The sequence below is a fragment of the Centruroides vittatus genome, unplaced genomic scaffold, assembly GCF_030686945.1.
Source record: "Centruroides vittatus isolate TY-2023 unplaced genomic scaffold, ASM3068694v2 contig_538, whole genome shotgun sequence".
Lineage (NCBI taxonomy): Eukaryota > Metazoa > Arthropoda > Arachnida > Scorpiones > Buthidae > Centruroides > Centruroides vittatus.
Genome location: NW_027122316.1, coordinates 860,315 through 883,545, shown reverse-complemented (window position 1 = coordinate 883,545; position 23,231 = coordinate 860,315). Strand labels below are relative to the sequence as shown.

The 23,231-nt window shown below is 32.1% G+C and overlaps 1 protein-coding gene across 1 annotated transcript in view; it reads left to right on the top strand.

Moving 5' to 3' along the window:
• The first annotated feature begins 7,823 nt into the window (after positions 1 to 7,823).
• The window catches only part of LOC136978471 (rabankyrin-5), a 48,914-nt gene continuing 33,506 nt past the window's right edge, over positions 7,824 to 23,231 (top strand). The window contains exons 1-4 of the mRNA XM_067274182.1: positions 7,824 to 7,867; positions 19,441 to 19,627; positions 19,735 to 19,853; positions 22,865 to 23,000. Coding sequence (XP_067130283.1) covers positions 7,858 to 7,867; positions 19,441 to 19,627; positions 19,735 to 19,853; positions 22,865 to 23,000 — 452 coding nt within the window. The 5' untranslated portion in view covers positions 7,824 to 7,857. The remainder of the gene's footprint in view (positions 7,868 to 19,440; positions 19,628 to 19,734; positions 19,854 to 22,864; positions 23,001 to 23,231) is intronic.

The following is a 23,231-nucleotide window of genomic DNA, read 5'->3' as shown; positions in this document are numbered from 1 at the left end:
CGTTCTCAGTTTTTTCTCCTCTTATATACTACAGGTCACGTTATCTTCGATCACCAATCGCGATAGTGGGTGAATCGCTGATGATTCGATCTCCGTGACTCAGTTTGGATCTGGAAGGAAAGGAAGTGCGTTTAGACGGCGGGAGGCTGCACATCCTTAGAATTTCGACCGTTTCTCCAATTTCTCACGATGGGATTTGAACAATAAAGAAAACAGATTTTGGGCCGGGTTAAACCCGGTCTTCACAAATGCAATATTAATTTTACTGGATTAATTCATTATATAAGAAATGTAAGAAGCTCATTAAAATGGCGCTCATTTTATCCTTTTACATCAGAAATCAAGACTTGGGATTCTAAATAATTATGACCTTAATTAATCAAATAGGTAGTAAACTCAAAAAGCAAATATAAAACAACATTTTACAAAGTATAAGTATGCAAGTAATGTACTTCTACATATTATTTTTCAAGATTTGTAAATAATTCTTTCACTAGGCAATCTGCAACTAGACAATTAATCTGCTAATATCAATTTGTGTAAAGTTTCATACTACATAAGCTTACTTCACTCAGAGTAACAATGCGTATTTAACACAAATCAATTGAGACTCAACCCTTTTTTAAATTTTTACGCTTTTGTTCGGGCACTTTTAAACGTCGAGAAATGCAAAAATATTCGGGGAGTAATTTTTATGTATTGGTTTTAGTATGGGGGGGCACAAATTTGTTTGAAGATCAACAAATCTTTGTGTTTTTTGTCGGGAAAATTTCCGAAAATTTGCAGAGAGGTTTGTTTATTAAGGGTATTGAAACTATTAAATTTTGGTGATTAAAAGCTGAGAGGGTGAGGATATAAAAGGGGTCGTGTATCATATATTCGGCAGGGGACGATTTAATGCTGATTTAACTTGTTTTTAGCATTTACGATATTTCATAAAATTCCCCCTATATTTTCAAAATTAAGATTTTTGTTATCTCCTATTAGTTAAAAACTTAAAATTTATAAAACAAAATGTAACAGATGGCGGCACCAAATGATTTTGGAAAAGGTAAGCAACTCGTTGCTGGATTGTTTAAATTACGTATAAATTGTTTTTTCATGATGTGACAGGACAATTTGCGACTGAGAAAACTTGGAACAAGTTATTATAAATATAAGAAACTCTCGAATAAACTGTATTTTAATGATAAGACAGTTTATTTCTTTCTTTAATTTCCCCCTTACTTGATTTTAGTTGCAACAAGCCTAAAAATTTCCACTGCTTGCGATTCGATGAAAAGGTAGTTATGGTACTGTGTACAATGCAATTTAGAACCTACTATTTGTTATCAATACTTTAATTGTAAAATATTATTTCTACATTTGGCTCGAGTTTCTAGCGTAAATCTTGACATTATACTTAAACGTCTACTATGGTGCGATATTCATTTCGTAATATTCTACATTGTATGAGTCTACTAAACATTACTTGTAATATGTGTAATGAATTACATGTAAAAATTACATATCAAAGGTAATTTTCTTATACCATACATTTCATTTATCGCGAAGTTGCACTTTAATTAACAGATAAATACTATTTCAGTTGTATTTTGAAACTAAAATCTTTCGTATAATCATTAACTTTTACGTTGGGGGCTTTATAAGTCCAGAGAATATGGAATTTAAAGAACTTCCCATCTGAAATAATTAAAAAGTTAAATTAAAAGCAGGTATTGTCGTTGGAATTATATAAAATATTTTACAAATTTCACGTACTTAACTTATTTTAATAGAAAACTTTTTAGTAATTTCGAAAAAATCTCCACACGACAAACACAGGAAATCTTCACCAAAATTTGTATAATTTTGTAAAATTCAAAAAATTCTACAGAACAATTCACTTGTGTTATTTTGTCAAGATTCATACGAAAATATAACAAATGTTTTATTAATAAAGTAATATATTTAAAATCTTTAACATTCAATTTTTGTTCCAATCCTAAATCACAGTCAGCGAATCTTCTTTTGTCTCGAATAGACGTTTGTATCTTAAATAATAAAAATGATAAATTACAGAAAACCTGTAAAATATCTAAATGTTCGATTATTTTATAAAAAGCTTTATAATAAATTTGAAGGTAGATAACGAAAATTCGATTAAAATACAATACAAATTCCGACTTCAAATTTTGAATGTCTATTCTTAGCCAATACAGATCTTCTGATACTTTTTCGAAAGCCTTCAATAAAATAAGCCTAAGGAACACAAGTAATTAACAGAATGTATTACGCCGCCAACAAATAAGATACTAGCGATACTAACCTCAATATAGATAAACGCCATATGTACGAGAACATATTACCCTTAAAAATTATAGACTTATAAATGTCCACTGTCGTATGTCTGCCTACCTTCCCTCAGTCTCTAGATAGATGGAAGGCCACACAAGATATGTAAACCTTAGGGGCAGAGGCCCAGACTAAATGTACCAACTTCTGATTCAAACGTATGTTTTTTCAATTTAAAAATTTACCACCGAAAGGTGTTAGATAGACGACCGGCACAACTCTATTGTTAAAGGAAATGTATGATAAACAGGGGCCAGACACTACTCATTTGAAATGAAAAACATATATTTTAAGTTAAATTTAATTAATTAAAACTTAGACTTAAAACTTACAGCCGGCACTCCGACGATGTCACGATAAATAATTTTGTTTAATACGAAAAAAGAATTCCGGTAGACTCTCTTACAGCCTTTGGGTCAGGAACATCCTAGATTGAGGAATTTTATTTAAACAAGTTTTATATTAAGTTTTTCGGACGTTCAGGTTAGCGAATTCGATCACATGCAGGACCTTCACGAGCCATCCAACACGGATCATTTCTCAAATATTAATACATAGCAAACGAGTATCAATTAAGTAGTAGACGTTGATCGTCCTCTCTTCCAGGAAGAGATCGACGACAACTTACTGAATAGGAAAATTACGTAACACGAGGATACCGGCGAGTATAAAATATGGTTTAATGGGTTTTCGAAAGTGTCGAGTTTAAATTTCGGGTCTGTTTTTGCGTTATTTGATTGGTTGGAAGATTAACGTTTGGTATTTAAATGTCAATGGCACAGCCTTTTAGAGTTAACAACAGAAAACATTATAATATTTGAAAAAATTTAAGATATCATAATTTCAACTCCCCTTTACTTGACCAATGAAATCGTGCCATTTAGCACCATCCGAGTATCTCGATATACGTAACAAAGAAAAAATGAAGTAGAAAAACTATTTTACGGTTTTCGTTTTCACAATTGTTATATTTATAGTATTTGATATATATAACAACAAAAGTTATCTTACGAGGGCTTATTACCCCAGTGACATTTTAAAAATCCCTTATGCTTTTTATTGTGTCTGTAAATTACACAATAAAAAACATTTTTTAAATGTGTCAGTTTAGTCATTCGGTGTGATAAGATCTAACGTAAAATAACCTTTGTAAATATAAATCAAATATTATAATAATGTTAGATCCAAGATTTTAGGGCTACGAAAATCCATTTTAAAGAAAATTTTTATATAACATCCGTCGAGATCCTTAGGAAACGATCAATTGTGTCTTCCATTCTAATCGATATTCTGCACAATACTATACGATATATCGATTTTAATTTATATGTCTAATATATTTCTATTTACAGGAGAAAATTCTGTTCTAAAGATTCAATCATTATAAATGCGCTATTACAGACTATTAAGATCAGTATATAATAAAATGTTTCTTCACAAATTACAATTAACAACGAGGTATTTTAAAATAAAATTATTTCACAGTTTATTTCAGATTTTGCATTATAGATCGTTACATAACTGAGTCATTTAGTTATTTATAATCAATTGTTATACGTATACATCAATAAATCTACGTGCAGATAACACCGTATTTTTATGAGTTTCTCGCTTAATTTTCGGGTGCTAATCTTAAAATTAAATCTATTGCTCATAACGGTGCGAAATTAATTTTCTAATTGTCTACATCGCTGGAATCTTCATTAAATGACGGATACCATAAGAATAAAACCCAATATCGAACGGTTGAAAGTTTGAAACAAATAATTTATAAATTCTAATAAATGTTAGTCATTGCCATGTTGCAATTTAACAAATAATTGTTGGTTAAAGTTGTTTTTGAAAATAAAAATGTTCTGTGGAGTTATTAAGTTTTGTGTTTCGAAGCTTTCATTATATTTGAAAGACCAGAAAATATGGAATGCAGAGAACTTCCCATCTGAAATGTTTAAATGCGAAATTCAGTTTAATTTATAAAAACAACATTACTCGATATTCTTGCAACGATTACCTTTATTGGAAACTTTTTTGTAATCTTAAAGTAATCTCTGCACGACAGACACAGAGATGCTTTACCGAACCTTTTCATGAAATTCAAAATCTAAAAAGTCATTAATTTTTATTATTACACAATAACATAACAAACGTTTTACTACATAAAGATATATTTTAAATATATCAAACCTTTAACTTCTGTTCCAATTCGAGATCGCACTCAGCAAATCTTCTGATGTCTTGAAATGACGTTTGCATCTGAAAAAATACATAACACATTTTTAAAAATTTTCAAATGTAGAAAATCTTGGATTTTTCCATAAAAATACATTACAGCAGATGTGAAGGCGGATAACAGGAATCCGATTGAAATACAGACGAAAGCAAGAGTAGCACAGACCAAAAAAAAGAAAACTTTCAACTCGAACTTTAATTCAGAAAAGTTGAAAGTGAAGTACATTAGATTCGTTTCCAATAATAAAGTACCGTAAATTATTGTGAATGCGTAATTGAACGGTCCGTTGAGTTGATTGGTAAAATTCCAAAGTTCGTCGTGTTGCGCTATGATTTCATTTAGTTCAGATTTCAAATTTGGAATGTTTTTTCTCAGAAGATACAAATTTTCTGATACTTTTTCGAATGCCTTCATTAAAGTAACATAAAGCAAAACGAGGAACGAAACGAAGTACACTACAGCACCAAGGAATAAAGTGGAGCACAGACCAATTTCTATTATGCAGATAAATGGTTCATATTTAAAAGTCTTTCCTTTTTCTAAATGTAGATAATATAAAATAGCGATTATGCATCCAATAAATATCGTAAAGGTAACAGTTACAATTACTGCGAGAAGTCGTACAGTATTAATAGTATCATATAACTCATGTTTAGGGAAACAATATGACGTTTCTAATTGTATTTTTGGATTTAGTTTTACTCTTTTGACAATACTGAATATTACAGCCATAGCTAAAGTACTACTCGCGACAGATACTCTGACATATATGTCATAATTAAATGCCGCGTACCAGGAAAAGCAAAGAGTTAAATCCGATACGTAAGGAATTGTCATGCATATAAGAAGAAAGGAGTGCATCCAAAAAATGGCTTCAATAAATGAGATGTAAAAGTTGAAAGGTATGCCGAAGCGACCGTCACTGTTTAAGGGACAAAAGCAAGGAGTAAAAAATTCCCAGCCGTAAACCATTGAAATTGTAGTAAATGAAGAGAGAAAACACTGCAGACATATTTCGTCTTTTTGATTCACTGCAGGACTAACACTTGAAATGATTCTTATCATAGTCTTTTTTAAGCGTGTGAATAAAGTTATGGTTAAATAAAGAATATAGTTTAATTAAAAATAATTACTTAGTCATTCTTTCCTTACATAATAGTAATTTCAACACTTTAGTGTAGAGAACACACTGAATGCTAGTATCGTAGAACAATTATACTGCGTAGCCACTTATATAAATGTTATATTACGTTGCATGTTCAAAATAAACATTGTCACGTAACGGAAAGCAGGGGGGTAAGAGTTTCCAGACACGTGTGTGACCGAGATATTGTAACTGTTATTCGATACCTGTTTCTATTTTATTTGATCGCGTTTGGATCTTTGACTAGTCGACGTAATAAGAGACGGATGTTTCATAAATTTATAAGACGAACGACTATCTTCTGATTTTATGTAAAAGCTTTACTTTTTTCAATAAGTATAAAAAATGTTACACTTATAATGATAGAAAGGAAAAAAGATCGATTAAACACGTGAATTATTAATATCTCCCGAACCAATCTAAACAGATATAAAGATAAGTATTGGAAATAAAAATGAATTTTTTAAAATGCCAAGAAAGTCTAGCAGCAACGTTACCAGCTTATCGTTATATAAATACTCAAATGATTTCAATTTTTTCACATTTTAATTAATTCAAACATAAATATTGAAAATATGGAATTACGGTTTCTTACATAGTTTAACGTGGTAGATAATATAAAAGGAATTTTATAAAAAAATTTTATTTATTTCTAGTATAATAGTCAATTTAATCGATTAAGGTTATTATTGCTTATCGTTTATTAAAATTTCTTACTTATAATCTATGTAAAATGTATCATTTATGAACTTCTGAATTGTACTTAATTACTGATAAATCATAACTTTCAAGTTAGAAACTCTACACTATAACAATAAGTTTTATATAAAGGAAGAATAATCAATGATGGCCTTACTTACCTAAGAAAATATCGAGTAATCGGTAATTAAATTTCAATATAAATATATTCAAACTAAATATTATGGCAATAAATTGATTAGTTTGATTTTCGGGTCCTTCACCGATCAATATTCTATATTGGATTCCACATTATTTATTTGATTATACAATGGAATAAGCACAATTGATTACCAATTTATGGAGTTTCTGTTACTAATTAAATTTAATTAAGAATTATAAATGCTTATATAAGCTATATAAACGTTATCGTCATAAAAATTCATTTCAATTATACTATTCAGTTAAGAACGGGGAAATCACCTGTAAAACTCACGAATACTTTTTGTTTGGGAAGTGATAATATTCAAAGAATAACGTGATTGAGCGATAATATACTTCAAATTTGAGTAGAAATCTAAGAAAATATAAAATCCGTCTAATTAATCAATAATTTATTTGGTAATCAGAACGTGTTTACGCAGTCCACCAATGGTCGAAAGTAGTAATGGGTTCGCAACACCCAAATGAGTTTTTTGGCCTTTCTGTGCTCTCTGAGCGGTGAAGGGCCTAAAATCGTAAATTAAAAAATTAAAAATAAAATCACCCAAATGTGCTTTTTCTTCAGTAGTGTGTTACCTACATAAGGCACACATTTCTCATAAAAGTCTTCAGGAGGCATCCTCTCTTGGTAGATCGCTATTCCGTTGCTTTATTCTATGAATCCTACAATTCAGCTCTCTTTTTTTTTTCTTCCAGTGTGGATATGAAAATTATAGTCTTCGGCAATAACGAATGTAGCTAAATCCACACTACTAAGCCCAAAGGCTTTACCACAGCCCTCTTGTTTTATAATTATCTTAATGAGCCCGTACAGATGAATTTTGCGCCGAGACTCGTGACACTCTTGCTCTAATACTAGTTCCTCGAAAAAGATTAGCAGCCGAAACAATTATGAGTTATTAGCAAATTAGTAAAGTTTCCACACATATCAACAATAAAAATGAATCTTAAAAAGAAAAATCCAATCTATCAAAGGCATGCAAAGAAAAGCGGCATCGACATCGAAACTCGAAAAATACAATAAAATGCAATTTTTATAAATAAACAACAGAAGTATAATATCAGTCTAGATAATTTATTTAAAAATTAATTTAAATTATAAAGTGGTTTAAATTAAAATATATAATTTACATTTAAAAAAAAAAAAAAAAATACGTAGACGAAGAAACAAGTAATAAAAATCAAAATAATAAAACTCCGTTAGAACTGCTGTCATCTATCGGTTATATTAGTTAATAAGTTTTGCAAAATGGCTGACGGTGAGTGGGTGGAGATTTATTTTCTTTCGTGTCGATTCATTTCATTAAATTTTAAGTAAATATTGTAGAAAATCAAACGTATAATAGTTTGTTACCCTATTTTTTCGATATAAAACGTCGTTTATTATTTAAATAATTAAAGTAATTAGCAAATTAAGCAAAACGTAGTTAAATTACCCAAAGATGGAATTTATAGTACGGGGTGGAAGTTAATTTCAGTCAAATGCTTATATATTTACATATGAGCAAATTAACTAAAAGTAACTTCTACTCTTCAAATCAACTAATGCTTATTAAACCTTGATAAATGTATTTAATTAAATATTAATTCTATGTTTTTAATGTGTAGAAGTAAATATTCTAAATTTGAATGTATTATTTGTTTATTTTATGTATTTTTAGGAAGTGCTTTGAAACAGTTTTGATTGATCGATTACTCGACGCGAGACGTCGGCACGTTACGCGCTACGTGGCTTCTCTTGGTTTTATCCGTCTCGCTGTCGCCCGTCCGGTGTTTCTGGATTCGGTTGTCTGCACGAAACTTCGGAGAGTTTGAAATGATTTTCTCAATAGGCTAGATACTGTTTTTTTCGGTCGTTTGGGTGTTATTAGTAGGGCGGATCATTAAGGTAGAAGGCCTCTTGGATTAAAAGTGGAGGTGATCCTCTGATATCGTGGCATACTTTCATAATTTCTTAAGTGGAAGATATGTATGTGTATTAATTAAGTGAACAACTCTACAAACATACATTATTATAATAAAGCCAACCAGTGCCGTATGCCACCAGGCTATATTAATAATAAATTACCAAACAACTTGACCCTAGAGGAAGGCGTTAGGTGCCATCTCGTAATAAATTTAACAATTGTTTGGTAATTTATTATTAATATAGCTGTTATATAACCCGGTGGCGTACAGCAGTGGTTGGCTTTATTATTACATATTAATTATTTTAAAATGTGAAAATCATTCAAATATGCTTTAAAATGCTTGAATTTTAATTGACTCTCTTCTGAGCAGTTCTAAAATATTTCTTGAAATCAAGTGCTTGTTTACAAATTTATTTCATTCCATTGGCTTTGATCTTTGGTAGACATATTAATTATTTTATTTTAATTAATTCATTCAAATAGTGAAGAACATTTTAGAGTTTTTTATGCAGTCGGTAAATATGGATACGTACTTGTAATTTGCCATTAACGAATTCCGTCAAATATATTTTGCGAAGAATTATCGTTTTTTCCGACTCGTATCGAAAGTTTCAATAATTCGTATGGAGCTAATTCCGATCTTTTCAGATTGTAATAAGTTTGTTGATTATCATAATACAAATACAAAATGTATCTTTATAATTTATCTTGACAAATGGTGCTTGTGTGGAAGTGTACTGATATGCTGACTAAAACTGTTTGCATTTGCTTAACTTTTGATGCAGGAACTGTAAGTTTCACACTATTTTAATAATAAATGTTTAAAACTCAGCATAGAATTTATGGATGCTGCTTATAATTTAACGGAATGAGGTCTGCGTTAGTATGAGTGGGGTACAGGTTACGTAATTTAACGGGACCTGAAGCTTGTCTCGGGTCATTGGTGTACTCTTTAATCATTCCAGAATCCCATTTAAATAACACGCTGCTCTCGGCCAAAATTTAACCTGTAAACTAGTTGACTTTATTAAATAGAATAATGGAATTGATGAAAGTTTATTTTATTCAAAATAAATACACTGAAACAACCTTCTCACTCAAAGTTATGTAGAAAAGAAGAAAGAAACTCAGTTTATCTATTTTTATAGCTTGATAAGGCAAATGATAGGATATATAGGAAGAAATTCATTAACATCTTAAGTAAATCTTTGTAATCTTTGTAATGAAATGGCTAATATATGGGAGAAGCCATATTGTCGCATTGATGGAAAACTGAATCTAAAATGGTGTGCTTAATGCTACTACTGGACACAATTAGTCTTTTATTCTGAGTGCTGCATACAGAAATCAGTTCTTTTATTGGAAAAATGATTAATGTAGATGACCTGATAAAGTAATAGTTTGTCTCTCTGAAGTCATATAAGAAAGGAAACAAAAAAGAATGGAGGAAATTAAATTTGGAAGGCAAAAATTAATAGTTTGAGTTACGTGCAATGACTGTATAACAATTTCAGAGAATTCATGGTGGTTCCTTTTTGGACAGACGTTGTTTTAATTTTGTAAAAAATAATTCTCCAATCCGACGAAAAATTCACATTTCAGAGAACAAAAATTAAATGCAATAAAGTGGATGTTTCCCTGATAAGAAATACAGAAATAAAGTATGAATTTTTCCATGAACAAGTAGTACCAATCAAAGGGGAAAATTTGATAAGAATTTAAAATTTTAAATTAGCATAAGTGAATAATATGTGTTAATAATTTTTAATATTTATGAACTCTAAAAATCAAAATATTTGGAAATAAAAAGGTAAACAAATTTAGAAAACAGATGCCAAAAGACAAGTGAAATGATATGTAACTGTGATAATGTATGGAAGTTAAACTAGGAAAGATAATTTCTATTCCTATCAACAAGATAGCTAAGTAGAAGTCAGAAAAATATTGAACATGGATAATGTTATAGATGATAATGCATACAGAAAAATATTGAAGATGTTGGGATGATGCAAGCAGAGAGATGAGTATAAATTGCTTGTTGTTATAAATTAACTAAAAGAAAGATTTGAGAAGATTGCCAAGATGATAAGTAGATCTGTAGAAATCTTGACGGTATTACATAACTGATACGTGAAGTGTGAAAATATATTTTAAGTACACACATTAAAATACTAAGTTCTATTATTTCTTTAAGCATAAATCATAAAAATAACTCAATAAAAAACATATTTAAACATTTGAAATCCAAGTACTTTAGGGTTTTGCAGACTCATCTTCAGGCAGGGTGACCAGATTTCTTTTTTGGCAAATACAGGGACACGTGTCAATCGTCACTTTTTAGAGTACACAGTAGCAGCCTACATATAAAAGTACTGTTAAATGGATACTGTATGTATACATATGTGACTAAGACCTAAATATTTAATTTTGATTGAGCTTGTTTGCTTCAATCAAATACCTCTTCTTCAATAAGCTATATAGCTATTTACTTTTGGTGCATTTTTGTTGGGGTGCAATTTGAAAAAGTTGTTAGACCTATAAATTCTCACTGTTGTCCCTTTGTCTGTTCATCCTTAATCACAAAAACGTAGATAGATGAAAGTTGAGGTCAGGTATGGAAAGTGTAGTGGTAGGAGGCCCCAATGACCTATATATGAACTTCTGCTTTGGACCAGAATTCATGTTATTTCAATTTAAAATTTTTCCTTGAAAAGGAGTTAGATGATCTGCACAACTCTATTGCTAACAGGAAAAGTACAGTGTACAGGGGTGAGACACTACTAAAAATATTGAGAACACTGTGACAAAAAATTGCAGCCTGGCATTATGATGATGTCACAATAAACAATTGCTCATTCTCATTTTAAAGTTTGGCTACTTTTTGGCCTTTTCTCAAAAATTGTTTACTTCATTTAAAAAAAAATTACCTGGAAATGCTGAAGACGTCGGACACATCCTCTGGTGGAAAAACTGTGGCATCAACAATATTACAGTGACCACAAGGAAACAAAAAAACTGGGACTGGCAGGACAAGACTCCATTCCGGGGTAAAATCCAGGGACAAGAAGGTCAAAAACGAGGACTGTCCCCGGAAATTCGGAACTGTTGGTCACCCTACTTTGGGGATGTAAATTCTTTTGAAAAACAAAAGCTATATGTAATGTTTAATCTTTGTTTTTGAAAGAATTTATGACTTTCAAAATATTCTAATAAGGTTTAAATATTTAACATTACTCCGATAATATATATTTTTTTGTTGAGTTAAGTTTTATAAACCATAAATAATAATAATTATATTATCATAACAAAATACCTCTTTAGTTTGAATTCTGTTGGCTGTTTTCCAATGTTCTCAGTTGTCAAGTTTGAATACGAAACAAGTTTTTCGACCTGAGGACAAAAAGTTCAATCTAATGATCTATGAGTCTTTTGACAATTTTTTTAATGTTATTATATTCCCCTATTACATGTCATTTCACAAATTTATATTATCCAAATGGGACTCTCGACAGTTTAAAGAGATTATATTACTCAAGATGTAAATCATATTTTATTAAATTTCTATAACCTTCACTCTCTGTGTGTTAACATGAGTTTGTTCTCTCTATTGCATATTATAATAGCACTGCAGGGAGGAATTCAACTTTATTTTGTTCCCAATCATTTGTGTTTAGTTATGTTTATTTTGGGGGTTTTTTGTTTACCTTGGAGAAACTACTTCGCACTTCCAACTGGAAAAGCAGAAATGGATCTTACCATTAGTCTGTCTTCACAAGAGATTCTATGGCTCTCACTTGGGTGCCAATTATAAAGTTTAATCAAGGGGTAAGACTGGTGGTGCTCTTGCATAGAAAACCAAATTTTATAGAATGGCTAAGATTTGTGAAACATACTGTATTTGATTGAACACTTACTTCTGAATTGACAATACCATACTGTATACTGGGTATCCAAAAAGTTACTGTGCAGCGAGAAATCTATAACGACATTAAAGTTGTACATACAGCATTGCATATGAAACCCATAAATTATATGTTCCATGTTTCCATTTTGCAGTAGATGGCATTACTGCTTGCCATCTACTAATGTTCTAGTTTCTGGACTACTGTTTTTGAACAAAGTCATCATTTATCACGTAATCTCCCATGGAATCTGGCCCTCTAGGTCTTCAGACCTCACTCACCAGATTTTGAGGCCTCTGAGAGACATTTCTAGCATTGCTCTAGTAGAAACTGCAACATTGTACTGTACATAAAAATTAAATATTTTCCTTTGAACAGAAACTTTTTAGACACCTTATATAAATTTGAAATTATTTATTTATATTCTGTTCTATATTTTGTCAGAATAGTTTTATTAATAACATACACAGGACCAATAACCGGTGTGAAGAAAACAAAATACTATCCCAAGACAAATATTTTCGGAGTTCTTCTTCAGGCTCCATAACAGTTACCAGATGGAACAGCATTCAGAACATAAAAGCTTTTTGAAAGAAATATAAATTCAAAGTATGAGAATAAAAATTCAAAGCTGCACATGTGTTGTCCTGTGCATAACGAAGATTCAACCAATGACTAAACTGTTATGTCAAGTAGAGTCTGTCAGGCCATCAACATCATTTCCTCCTTAAAATTAGCTTTTAAGATTTCTATGGCCTTCAACCATCTAAGGTGCTCTATGTAGGAAGTGGTGAGGAGGAGTTTGGCCTGTGTGAAGTCTGCCACAATTTCTGGATCTGTTGTACAAGTAGAGAGAGCTGTGGAAGTTCTAGCATGCTGCATGTACAAGACATGTTTTGTATCCTGGTTCTCATAGAATGCTTAGTGGACCTGAATATACAGAAGGTTTTTATTTCATGTCCCCAGTTTGGTCGGTCAGCGATGTCAGTTTGACCCATGGAGTGGATTTTGGGTGGGTCCAAATGTGTGGGTTTCTGTTACCTTTAACTCCTACTTAAGTTTATTGTATACAAAGATTGCTAAGAAGTGTGCTGTTTGTATAGCCTTCGGGAGGTGCCTGTCTATTTTCAACATGTAATAGAAAGGACCCTCCCAACCCTATCAGACTTCTTGGTGTATACAGTGTCCCTATTAGGGACACCAGATGCAATAGGAACCTTCTGTATATCCAGGTCCACTAAGCATTCTATGAGAACCAGGATACAGAAACATGTCTTGTACATACAGCATAAATATTAACAAAATATGTTCTTTTGTACAGTGGATGATCAGTTAATGAACACAATCCATTCCAAGACTGTGTTTGCTATCCAAATTGTTTGTTAACTGATTATCGATTTACCATAGATTTTTCTGGAAATTTGATTAATTCTTTCTGGAGATCCCAGAAAATAAATTAAAAATTATATACTTTTTTACTACATTTATTTATATTTAATAACAAACTAAAAGCAATCTCTCCATTTTTTCACGGATGGCACATCTTTGTTACATATATTTTATAATGAAAGGGGCAGAAGGCCAGGACTACTCAGAGGTATTGCCTGGGGTGAAAAAGGAGAATAAGAGGGGGGAGTGGATAAGGTGGGATGAAAGTGTGATAGAAAAGATGGTGAAGATGGGAGAGACCGTCAGCACGAGCACCACAGTAGTTTAAATAGAATGATGCATGTACAGGTTTCAGAAAGAGGGAGTGTACAAATAGTTATGATGTGTTACATATGTACGAAAAGCTTTGTGGTTACAGAACAATTACAAATATAAGAGTTGAATGTGATGAATAGTTACAAAAAGGTGCTTGGGAATGGGGGTACATAGGCAATGGGGTGGAACTACAGATAGCATGCAGCAGGGTGCATGGTTTCCATAAGGTGCCATTACTGACTATACAGTACCACGGAATGGCATCGATTACAATATAACATTGAATCACGGCAGTAATATAGAGCCAGACATTAAACAGGTAATTTACTGTGAAAGTATTGTTCATTTTACCTTTACAGAAGGTGACTGTCCTGACACAATTTGATTACAATAAAGAGGCAGGGTTACCGAGTACAAACAAATAACGATTACACAATAGAAGTGGTTAAGAAAAACAACATATCAGGAGACCCAAATAGAAAAAGGAGACAATAAGTCACAATTCAATTTAATTAATTAGTATCAGACAATCTGCCATGTATAACCTGCATGGTTATATGTAAATTAATGGTTTTGATAGTGTAATTGGCAATGTATCTGTACTGTATGTGGAAGTTGTAGATTTGAGTCCCACTGTAATCATTAATATAGTCGATGTAATGTAAAGTTTGTTTGTAAGTAGAAATTGCCCTGTGAATTACAATTGAAACTGGTTAAGGAAATTTGCATCCACTTATTAGTGGCCATGCAGACCTTCTCTGTAGCTAAGACACAAAGACAATGGCAAGGAATTTAAATATTTTTTAATAAGTTCATTAGAACAAATTTTCTACTGGTTGGTATCACCCAAATGATATGATATACATATACATAACAAAGAGCATAACTTTGAATGAGTGTGCGCAGTAAGCAGGAGTTACAGGTTCGAGTCCCACTTTAGCTGGTCTTTTCTCCCAGAATATTCTAAAATCAATTTTTAAATGATTACATTTAACAAGAGATGGCAGCCCTGCTTAGTAATTATTTAGCCTTAATAGCCCAATCGTTTTGCTGTCGGTTTGATATTTTTAGTAATTATTGGGTTAGTTGCATTTATTATCTATTTTTAAGGAATTGTTTTTAATTATAAATTCTTACGTTTTATGAAAGTGTGTAAAAATTCCAAAATGGCCTTTATAATTTATTGCACTTTTAAACTTTTTTTTTTTTTTTTCAATTTTGCTCACATGAAAAAATTCTTTAAAAGATATAATAAAAAGAACAAAGAACAAGATGGGTTTTGTCAGAGGAGACCATAAGATGATGGGAAGGAATGGAGATGATTTTCCATTATTGACCTTGCTGCCACAGTCAGTACACATCCCACACCCTTTGAAATCAGATGGACTCCGGGTCACGTCGGTATCCATATTAACGAAGCCGCTGACCAGGCAGCGAGCAATAACACTCCCACCGGCTCCTGGTGGAGGCCTCTCGTGGCACGTGACCTCATCCGTAATTTGCAGGAATCGATAATTCGTACTTAAGCCGATACCTGGTCCACTGTTCTCCAAAGTAAAGGTCACGACCGTCTCCGTCCTTTCTCCTCTTGGATCTATCATCACGCATTGTCATGTCGCACTGATACAGCCCCATTGAACGGGTTACTTTACTCTCGATGCCTGCGCGTCTCGCCTGATTGTCCCCACTGTGGCTTGTCTGAAACTTCTTCTCACTATTGGCTAGTTTGCCCGCAGTACGAGGGAGCCCGCCAAGAATTGGGTCGTTCCTTGACCTTGGACCTGTCCATTGTTTGCAACTTAACTCCCATATACTCGCCACGAGCCGACCTTGCTTCCCGTCAACACATGGAAGTTGTGGAACGTTTTGTGTACCGATCTAAGCAGTGCACCTTGGAGAAAAAGCCAACAGGCTATTAACTCCATATTAATCTCCATATTAACAAAAAAGAAGAAAGAAAGAAGAAAGAGATGATTTGCCTCATGACACAGCAAAAGCATGCTGGAACAGGCGGCAAAGGATGACGATGAAAACACATATACAATACAATAATAATAATAATAAAATAATCTTTGAAATGATGATATACTAAATCAACATTGTCCAAAACATCCACATGGATGCAGATATAAAAAATGTAGGAAAGGTCAAGGTGAACACTATGACCTTTGAAATATTTTCTCTCTTGTATAAGACAAAACATCTTTTAAATAGAGCATGCTATTGAGAATTAAATTTTATAAATATGTATTTAGCATACTTATTTAAGTATCATTTAAATTTGATTAATTCATCATTATTAATTTCTCAATATATTCATCAACAGACTTTAAATTATTCTGTAATCTATTTCATAATTATTTATTATATAATTGGATTGGATGTTTTTTTCTTGTTAAATGTATCTTAACTGTACATAAGTGAAGGTTAACATTTCTGACATTACTATTGATTGAATTGATTAAAATTTGTTCACGTTGATCTAGAAACATATACTGTAATTAATAATTTATAATAAATAGGCAAATTATCTGTTATCTGCAGTCGATCATTTTTTTTACGACTAGCCTTGGATATAATTTGAATAGTTCTTAGTGTATTAGATATATTTCTTCGAAGTAATACATGAATGAATGTTCTGTATAGTAATCACCTTTTTCTTTCCTGACTGTTAAGAAATAACATGGGAAAGTATTGTAATCGTGTTTCATTTGAGCCTCCTCGTTGTTTTCAAATCTCCAAATTTTGATACCCCTGAACCCAAAAAAGTAAAAAGAAAGGGGGAAAAAATTCCTGGGTGTGTGTGTAAATGCATTGGCATCTATTTTTAATATTTTAAGATGGAGTAAAGATTAATAAATGAATTTTGGCATGGTAACTTGAATATAAAGGGCATCAATGCTGTTAAATTTTGGCATACACAGGGCTTAAAGTGACTCACTTGTTTAGCTTTTTCTGAGAAAAACTCACTTTTTTAGCTTTTTTCACTTCCCATGTGAATTTTTTTTTCGTAAATGTGCTCAGGAGAAAAATAGCGACCAGCACGCACCCATACACCTTATGGACTGTGTGCGACATGATAAGATACTGTCGTATATACATGTAGTGTGCATGTATATAGACTAACAAAACGAAGAGCTATTGAAAGCTTGATACTCTGCACATGCTGTAGGATTTTGCATGTGGGTTCTCCTTGCTTGTATTCTTTTGAAATACCGATCTCTGCAGTGCTTTGATACAATCACACTGCATTAAGACATAAGTACACTTTTAGTTCGGCGTTAAGAGTGATTTTTATGCGGCATTATTTTTAGCATTTGTATTTATTTAAGCGCAGTGGACAAAAGAAAGAAATAGATTTTATTTAATACTAACAGTAGAAACTCATGTTTTTACTTCTACTGGAGTTTAGGCTTTTATTTCAACCTCGACTGTTTAGTTACGAAAAGTGGGGAGACGGGCGTCACGCGATTGTGTACCTGACTTTTTACAAGTTTCCTTACCTTAAAAGTTTTATATTTTTTCTCGATTTTAATTATTATTAATTAACTTCTTATGGCGGATTCTTATATATTTGTATTATCTGAAGTTGCAGATATAAATGAGTAAAACTTAATTTAAAAAATTGTTTTACTTATATTTTAAAATTCAAAAATAAATTAAATATTGTCGGAAATGCTAAACTATAAGTATAGTGTGTTTTACAATGTCATTGCAAACAGATATAGCCAATTATTTTATAAATGTATTTATTATTTTAATTTTTATAAATTATTTAATTTGATGCAACGTGATCAATTAATTACTGTGGCGCGTTAATTAATATGGAGGCGAGACTCGATTCAATCACTTTTTCATTTCAGATGTTAATTACAGTGTTATTTTAATGTAATTTTATACATAATGTATGTTTATTATGATTAATAAATCTATATAGAAATAATATCTGTGTCTAATAAAACAAAGCGATTATAAAAATAAAAAGCGTGCATTGCGTCTCGATCATTTGTAAGCGAAATTTTATGATTTTTAATTTTTAAAAAATGAGATTTTTATTTATAATTTCTGTAATTTGATCTATAAATGCAAAAAACTAAACTTATCAAATATCAACTCTCTATAAATAATTTCATCATTTACTTATTGACATTGTTAAATTTCACGGGATTGTATTATTTTTTAACTTTGGGATAGCAGAAAGCTTTACATATTTTCTCCCGTGAAAGTAAGTTCCCTACTGTGAAGGACAACAAACTGCTAAACGTTTAATTACATTGTTTTCATAAACTCTCTTCTCTGTCAGTTGTGGGTCAAATGACTAACAAATTGTTTTATTGTATTCAGGGGAATAGATTTGGAGACTAGTATTACCAGTAATGAATGCTGTAATTTTATTTTTAATCATTTAAAAAATATCGATAAAATTACCAAATAAATGTTTGAGTCACAATTACTAGTAGTATTGCTACGTAATGAACACGAAACCCACCGATTCTTCCAGAAGTTGTTTTTTTTTCTTCTTTAATTACATTTTTTTTTAATAAAGAAATCAAAAAATGTACCTTGAAATTTGGCGTATTATATGGAAACACATTCTGGTAGTTATGTTACTATTCCATTTGCTTTTCTGTGTGACGGTGGGAATTTCGTACGGGGCACACGAAAACTTAATGCCGGCTTGTTCTGGCTTAATGCAGTCTTACTGGTCACTTTTCTGGAGTATAAACTCAGCCTAACCATTTTCATATTTAATCTTATCAGTCCACTTAATAATCAATCTAATATCATATGCAATGTTATTGATACAGAATGTGTGTGTGTTTGTGTGTTTTTTTAATAATGCCTGTTTTAGTTCACTTTAACACTATTAGCTTTTTTAGCTTTTTTTCAGTGTGAACTCTCTTTTCTCACTTTTTTCACTGCCATGACTGCTTTAAGCCCTGCATACAGAACTCAATGTAGCAGAGAGATACAGGGAGTGATGTGTCACATCTCAAGTGGAGTCAAAGTTAAGAAAATTTCACTCATTTTACATTCAAGTAAAGGAATGTTGATGAAGTGGTACATTCTTTCTTTAAGACATTTGATAAATTTCGTCCTCACTAGTTCTACTTCTGAAATTAATATCTTGCATACACTAAATTTTGTGTGAATCTCACAATTGATCTAAAATATGCTTAAACATCAATCGCATCAAATTAATTTTTATACTAAAAATAAGTAAATATTTGAATGAATTTCACAAATTAAATGAAAAGTAGTAACTTTATATGTATTTTATGAATGAATATTAATATTTCATTTTCTTCCTTGTAGAGGTGGCAAAATTACAATGCCACCTGTCGCTGTTACGAGAAGAGTACGTGAAATTGCAGTCGAGGCTCGCGGAAGTGGAGAAGAAATATAGCATCGCCCTTGCTGCTACTGGAAATGTGAATGAAGATTCGTTTGTTTCAAGATTACTTAAAACAGTTGCAAATTTATTCGATAAAGAATTATACAGGTATACATTAATATTATTTTTATCAATAGTTGACTTAATGTTTAGGAATTCAATTAAGTAATTTTGTAGTCAAATTAGTAAATTAATGTACAGAATGTTTTTTTTAGTGATCTTACAGTTCATTTAGATGGAAGAATAATCAGGGCGCACAAATTTGTTTTATCGGCCAGGAGCAATAGCTGGGGTGTTCCAAATTTGGATCAGACGGAACATTTATATTTAACAGGTAAAAGAAAAAAAAAATTTTTTTTTGATGAAATGTAATAAGAATTTAGTGTATAATAATCTGAGATGTGGAAAGTTTATTATTTATTTAGAATAGTTCTTTTCAGTTATAACATAGTATATATTTTGAGTCCATGCTTTAAATATCAAAGGACTTGACTACAGTGTGACAGATATAAAATATTCCTGTAATTTTTCAAATAATTACTTACTGAGTTTGATTTTATCAGATTACCTTCAATTTACCACACCCCACTTATTATCTGACATATATTACTAACATTCCCTCATTACAAAACAGACAGAGTGTGCTACCTTTAACAACATATATCTACAGATGACCAAGCTCTATGGTATATGGTAAGAATAATGGTCAAATTCAACTCACGGTGGTATATCTAAAGGCAATAATCTTATATATAGAACTCTTAGCACATACAACATAACAATTATTACATATTAAGACCTAAAAGACTTGGCAGCATAACTGGCTAGACCTGGCATTCTGGCCTACCTAGACCCTTGTGTTATAAACACCCCAAATCCAACCAACCAGATTACCTTCTGTGGAATCTTGCTTTCACTTTTCTCTGACTTACTCGATGTAATGGCACAGTTTTACTTTCTCTCACATTGCACAATCAATTTTTTTTTAATACCTACAATCAAAAATTAATATATAATAAAGTTAATATAGAGAATGAACTGTTGTTATGGTAAAATTGCAGATCTGAATGAGGCAGATGCCCATAGGAGTAAGAAATATCAAACTGGTGGTCTACATGTGACACTTCACAAGATATAGCCCCCAAAATCAGCCTATAAACACACAATAGGTTTAACAGATGTGACTCCAATCACATCCCAGTAGTAGTCAGTACAGTGTGACATTTCTCTTGTTTTATGAGCTTTCAGCCATCTCTAGTAAAGTGGGATGAAGTTGACCCTTGGCAATTGTTTTGAGTAATAGTACTGGATTTTTCACGTATAAAGTTTTCCCCATTTTTGAGGATCTTCAAAATTCCAGATAGGGAGATTTCAAGATAGCCATATCTCTCAAAGGATCATGTATAGACCATCAGTTCCTTTGAATTTTTATATTTATGTTATTTTTATATTACTGAGCTGCAAATTTACCATTCGTGCACCAAAAATCTTGTAGGAAATATTGTTTTGATATTAATTTCATATGTAAAGAATATTTGTAAGACATTAAAATATGAGGCATGTTTTTTAAGTAAGTACTGTTTTAATATTAAAAAAACACAACAGCAATTTTTTAAATAATTTTATTTTTACATGAAAACCTGTACTTTAATCTACCAGGTACTTTTCAACATAATTTCTTCAAATAAGAAGGCACTTTTCATATCATACAACCAGTTTCTGAATTCCATCCTCATAGAAACCTGCCACCTGATTTGCCAACCACTGCAGCACGGCATTTTGACATCATAGTGCTGACTGCCTAGATGCATTTTCAAGTGGAGGAACAAGTGGTGGTCACTAGTTGCTAGATCAGTGCTATATGGGGGGTGAGCAAGTTGTTCTCAGCCATATGATATGATAAGATCTCTGGTTTATTGAGCCACGAGTGGAAGGGCATTGTCATGAAACAAAACAATCCCCTTACTGAGTTTGCCGCGCTTTTTGTTATGGATGACGAAATCATAAAGCGTCTGTTTTCTCGAACTTTTGCAACAACTTTCTACACCAAGTCCTCAGTAATGACAAGACTGTCACCCACTACACTTCTTGTCATAGCCATTAGTACGGCTATCTTTAAATGCTCTAACCAATTTTCTTACTACTCCATTGCTCATAATGTTTTTTCCGTACACCTCACTAACCTGCTGATGAATGTCATCTGCTTTCACGCCTTTTGCATTAAAAAAACAAATCACCGTGCATACTTCCCAATTGGTGGGATTTTCAATTGTCTGGGGCATTTTAAACACAAACAAACCTAAAACGAACGAATGCTTCCGTAATAGCGTCTGTGGGTAGCCAACAGATGTAGGTACTCAGCTCACATTTGCAGAACACCAACCATAGCATTGTAGCAGTCCTATTTTAAAATAATATTTACTTAAAAAACTTGCCACATAACTATAGTGAAGATCCTTATTAATCCGTCACATCTTTATGAATGTTCCGTCTCGAGTTGGGTTTTGTGACTCGAGAATGTCCGTAAGATGGTTCGAGGAAAGCTACACCTCCACACTCAACAAGTAAATATATACAGTTTATTTACACAACGAATATTTACAAGATGTACAATGTTCGACAACATTACATACGCTATGCAACACAGATGTGGTAATCTCACGTCGGCTTGTCTATTGGGGACTGTTAAACTTCGGGGAATTCAGGTCGCATTTCCGGAGTTGGCTCAACTATACGGCCTGTCCAGTCTCCGCACTTACCCGTCCCTGAGATCGTTGTCAGAGGAGAATACTCTCTCTATGCTCAGCGGGCTGTCCAAGTGCCTGAGACTACCGTATTATCAGTCTCTTGCCCTTCTCCTCATTTCTCCGCCACCCTTCCAATTTAAGAGATTCTACGGCGACCACTTGCGACCAATAGGGTCCTTCTTTACCCCTGGGAACTTCCAAAGACGTCCGCCCTACGCCCGACGACGTAGCTTACAAACTCGTCCATCCCTGTTTACGTTTTTTCCCAAGCCGGTTGACACGTAGCAAACACATTGACCCTTAAACGGGGACGAGACTCCTTTGATCTTTCCGGCCGTTTATGGCCCCAAGCCAGGTGGGTCCAATTATCTCGGTCGCGTGGCTTTTCGACTTAGGACGCTAAAAGCGACCTTTACAACTATATTTATGCATTTTTATATGCAGTTTTAACTGTAATAATCATTCATTAGAATATATATTTGGTTGCATGTAATCTCATCGTATTGGATTTCTATAATAAATTATCTATATGAAAAGATGCATAATGAATTTTTAGAAGCATTAATTTATATTAATGCGGTGATTTTTGATATTACAGATATACCTTTAGATACTGGATTGACCTTACTAAAATGGGTTTATACCGATCAAGTGGACCTAAGTCGCCCGGATTCTTCAATTTTAGAATTAATGAAAGTTGCCAAAAGATTTTTATTAGATAGTTTAATTGAAAGGTAATGTTGTTTTTCAATATTAAGAACAATTGTAATTATGTTACATCTTATTTGATTCTATCGAGAGCCTGGATAGTTTCCTAACGGTGTGTTACATAAATAAGGGTTTGGTTAATGCTAGGCCTAGACTTTGTGGGTACAATAAATAATGAAAAATTGTTAATGAATCAAAATCCAAAATAATTATTATACGTAATAACAAAATTATCTATTTATTAATCTAAGTCCGAA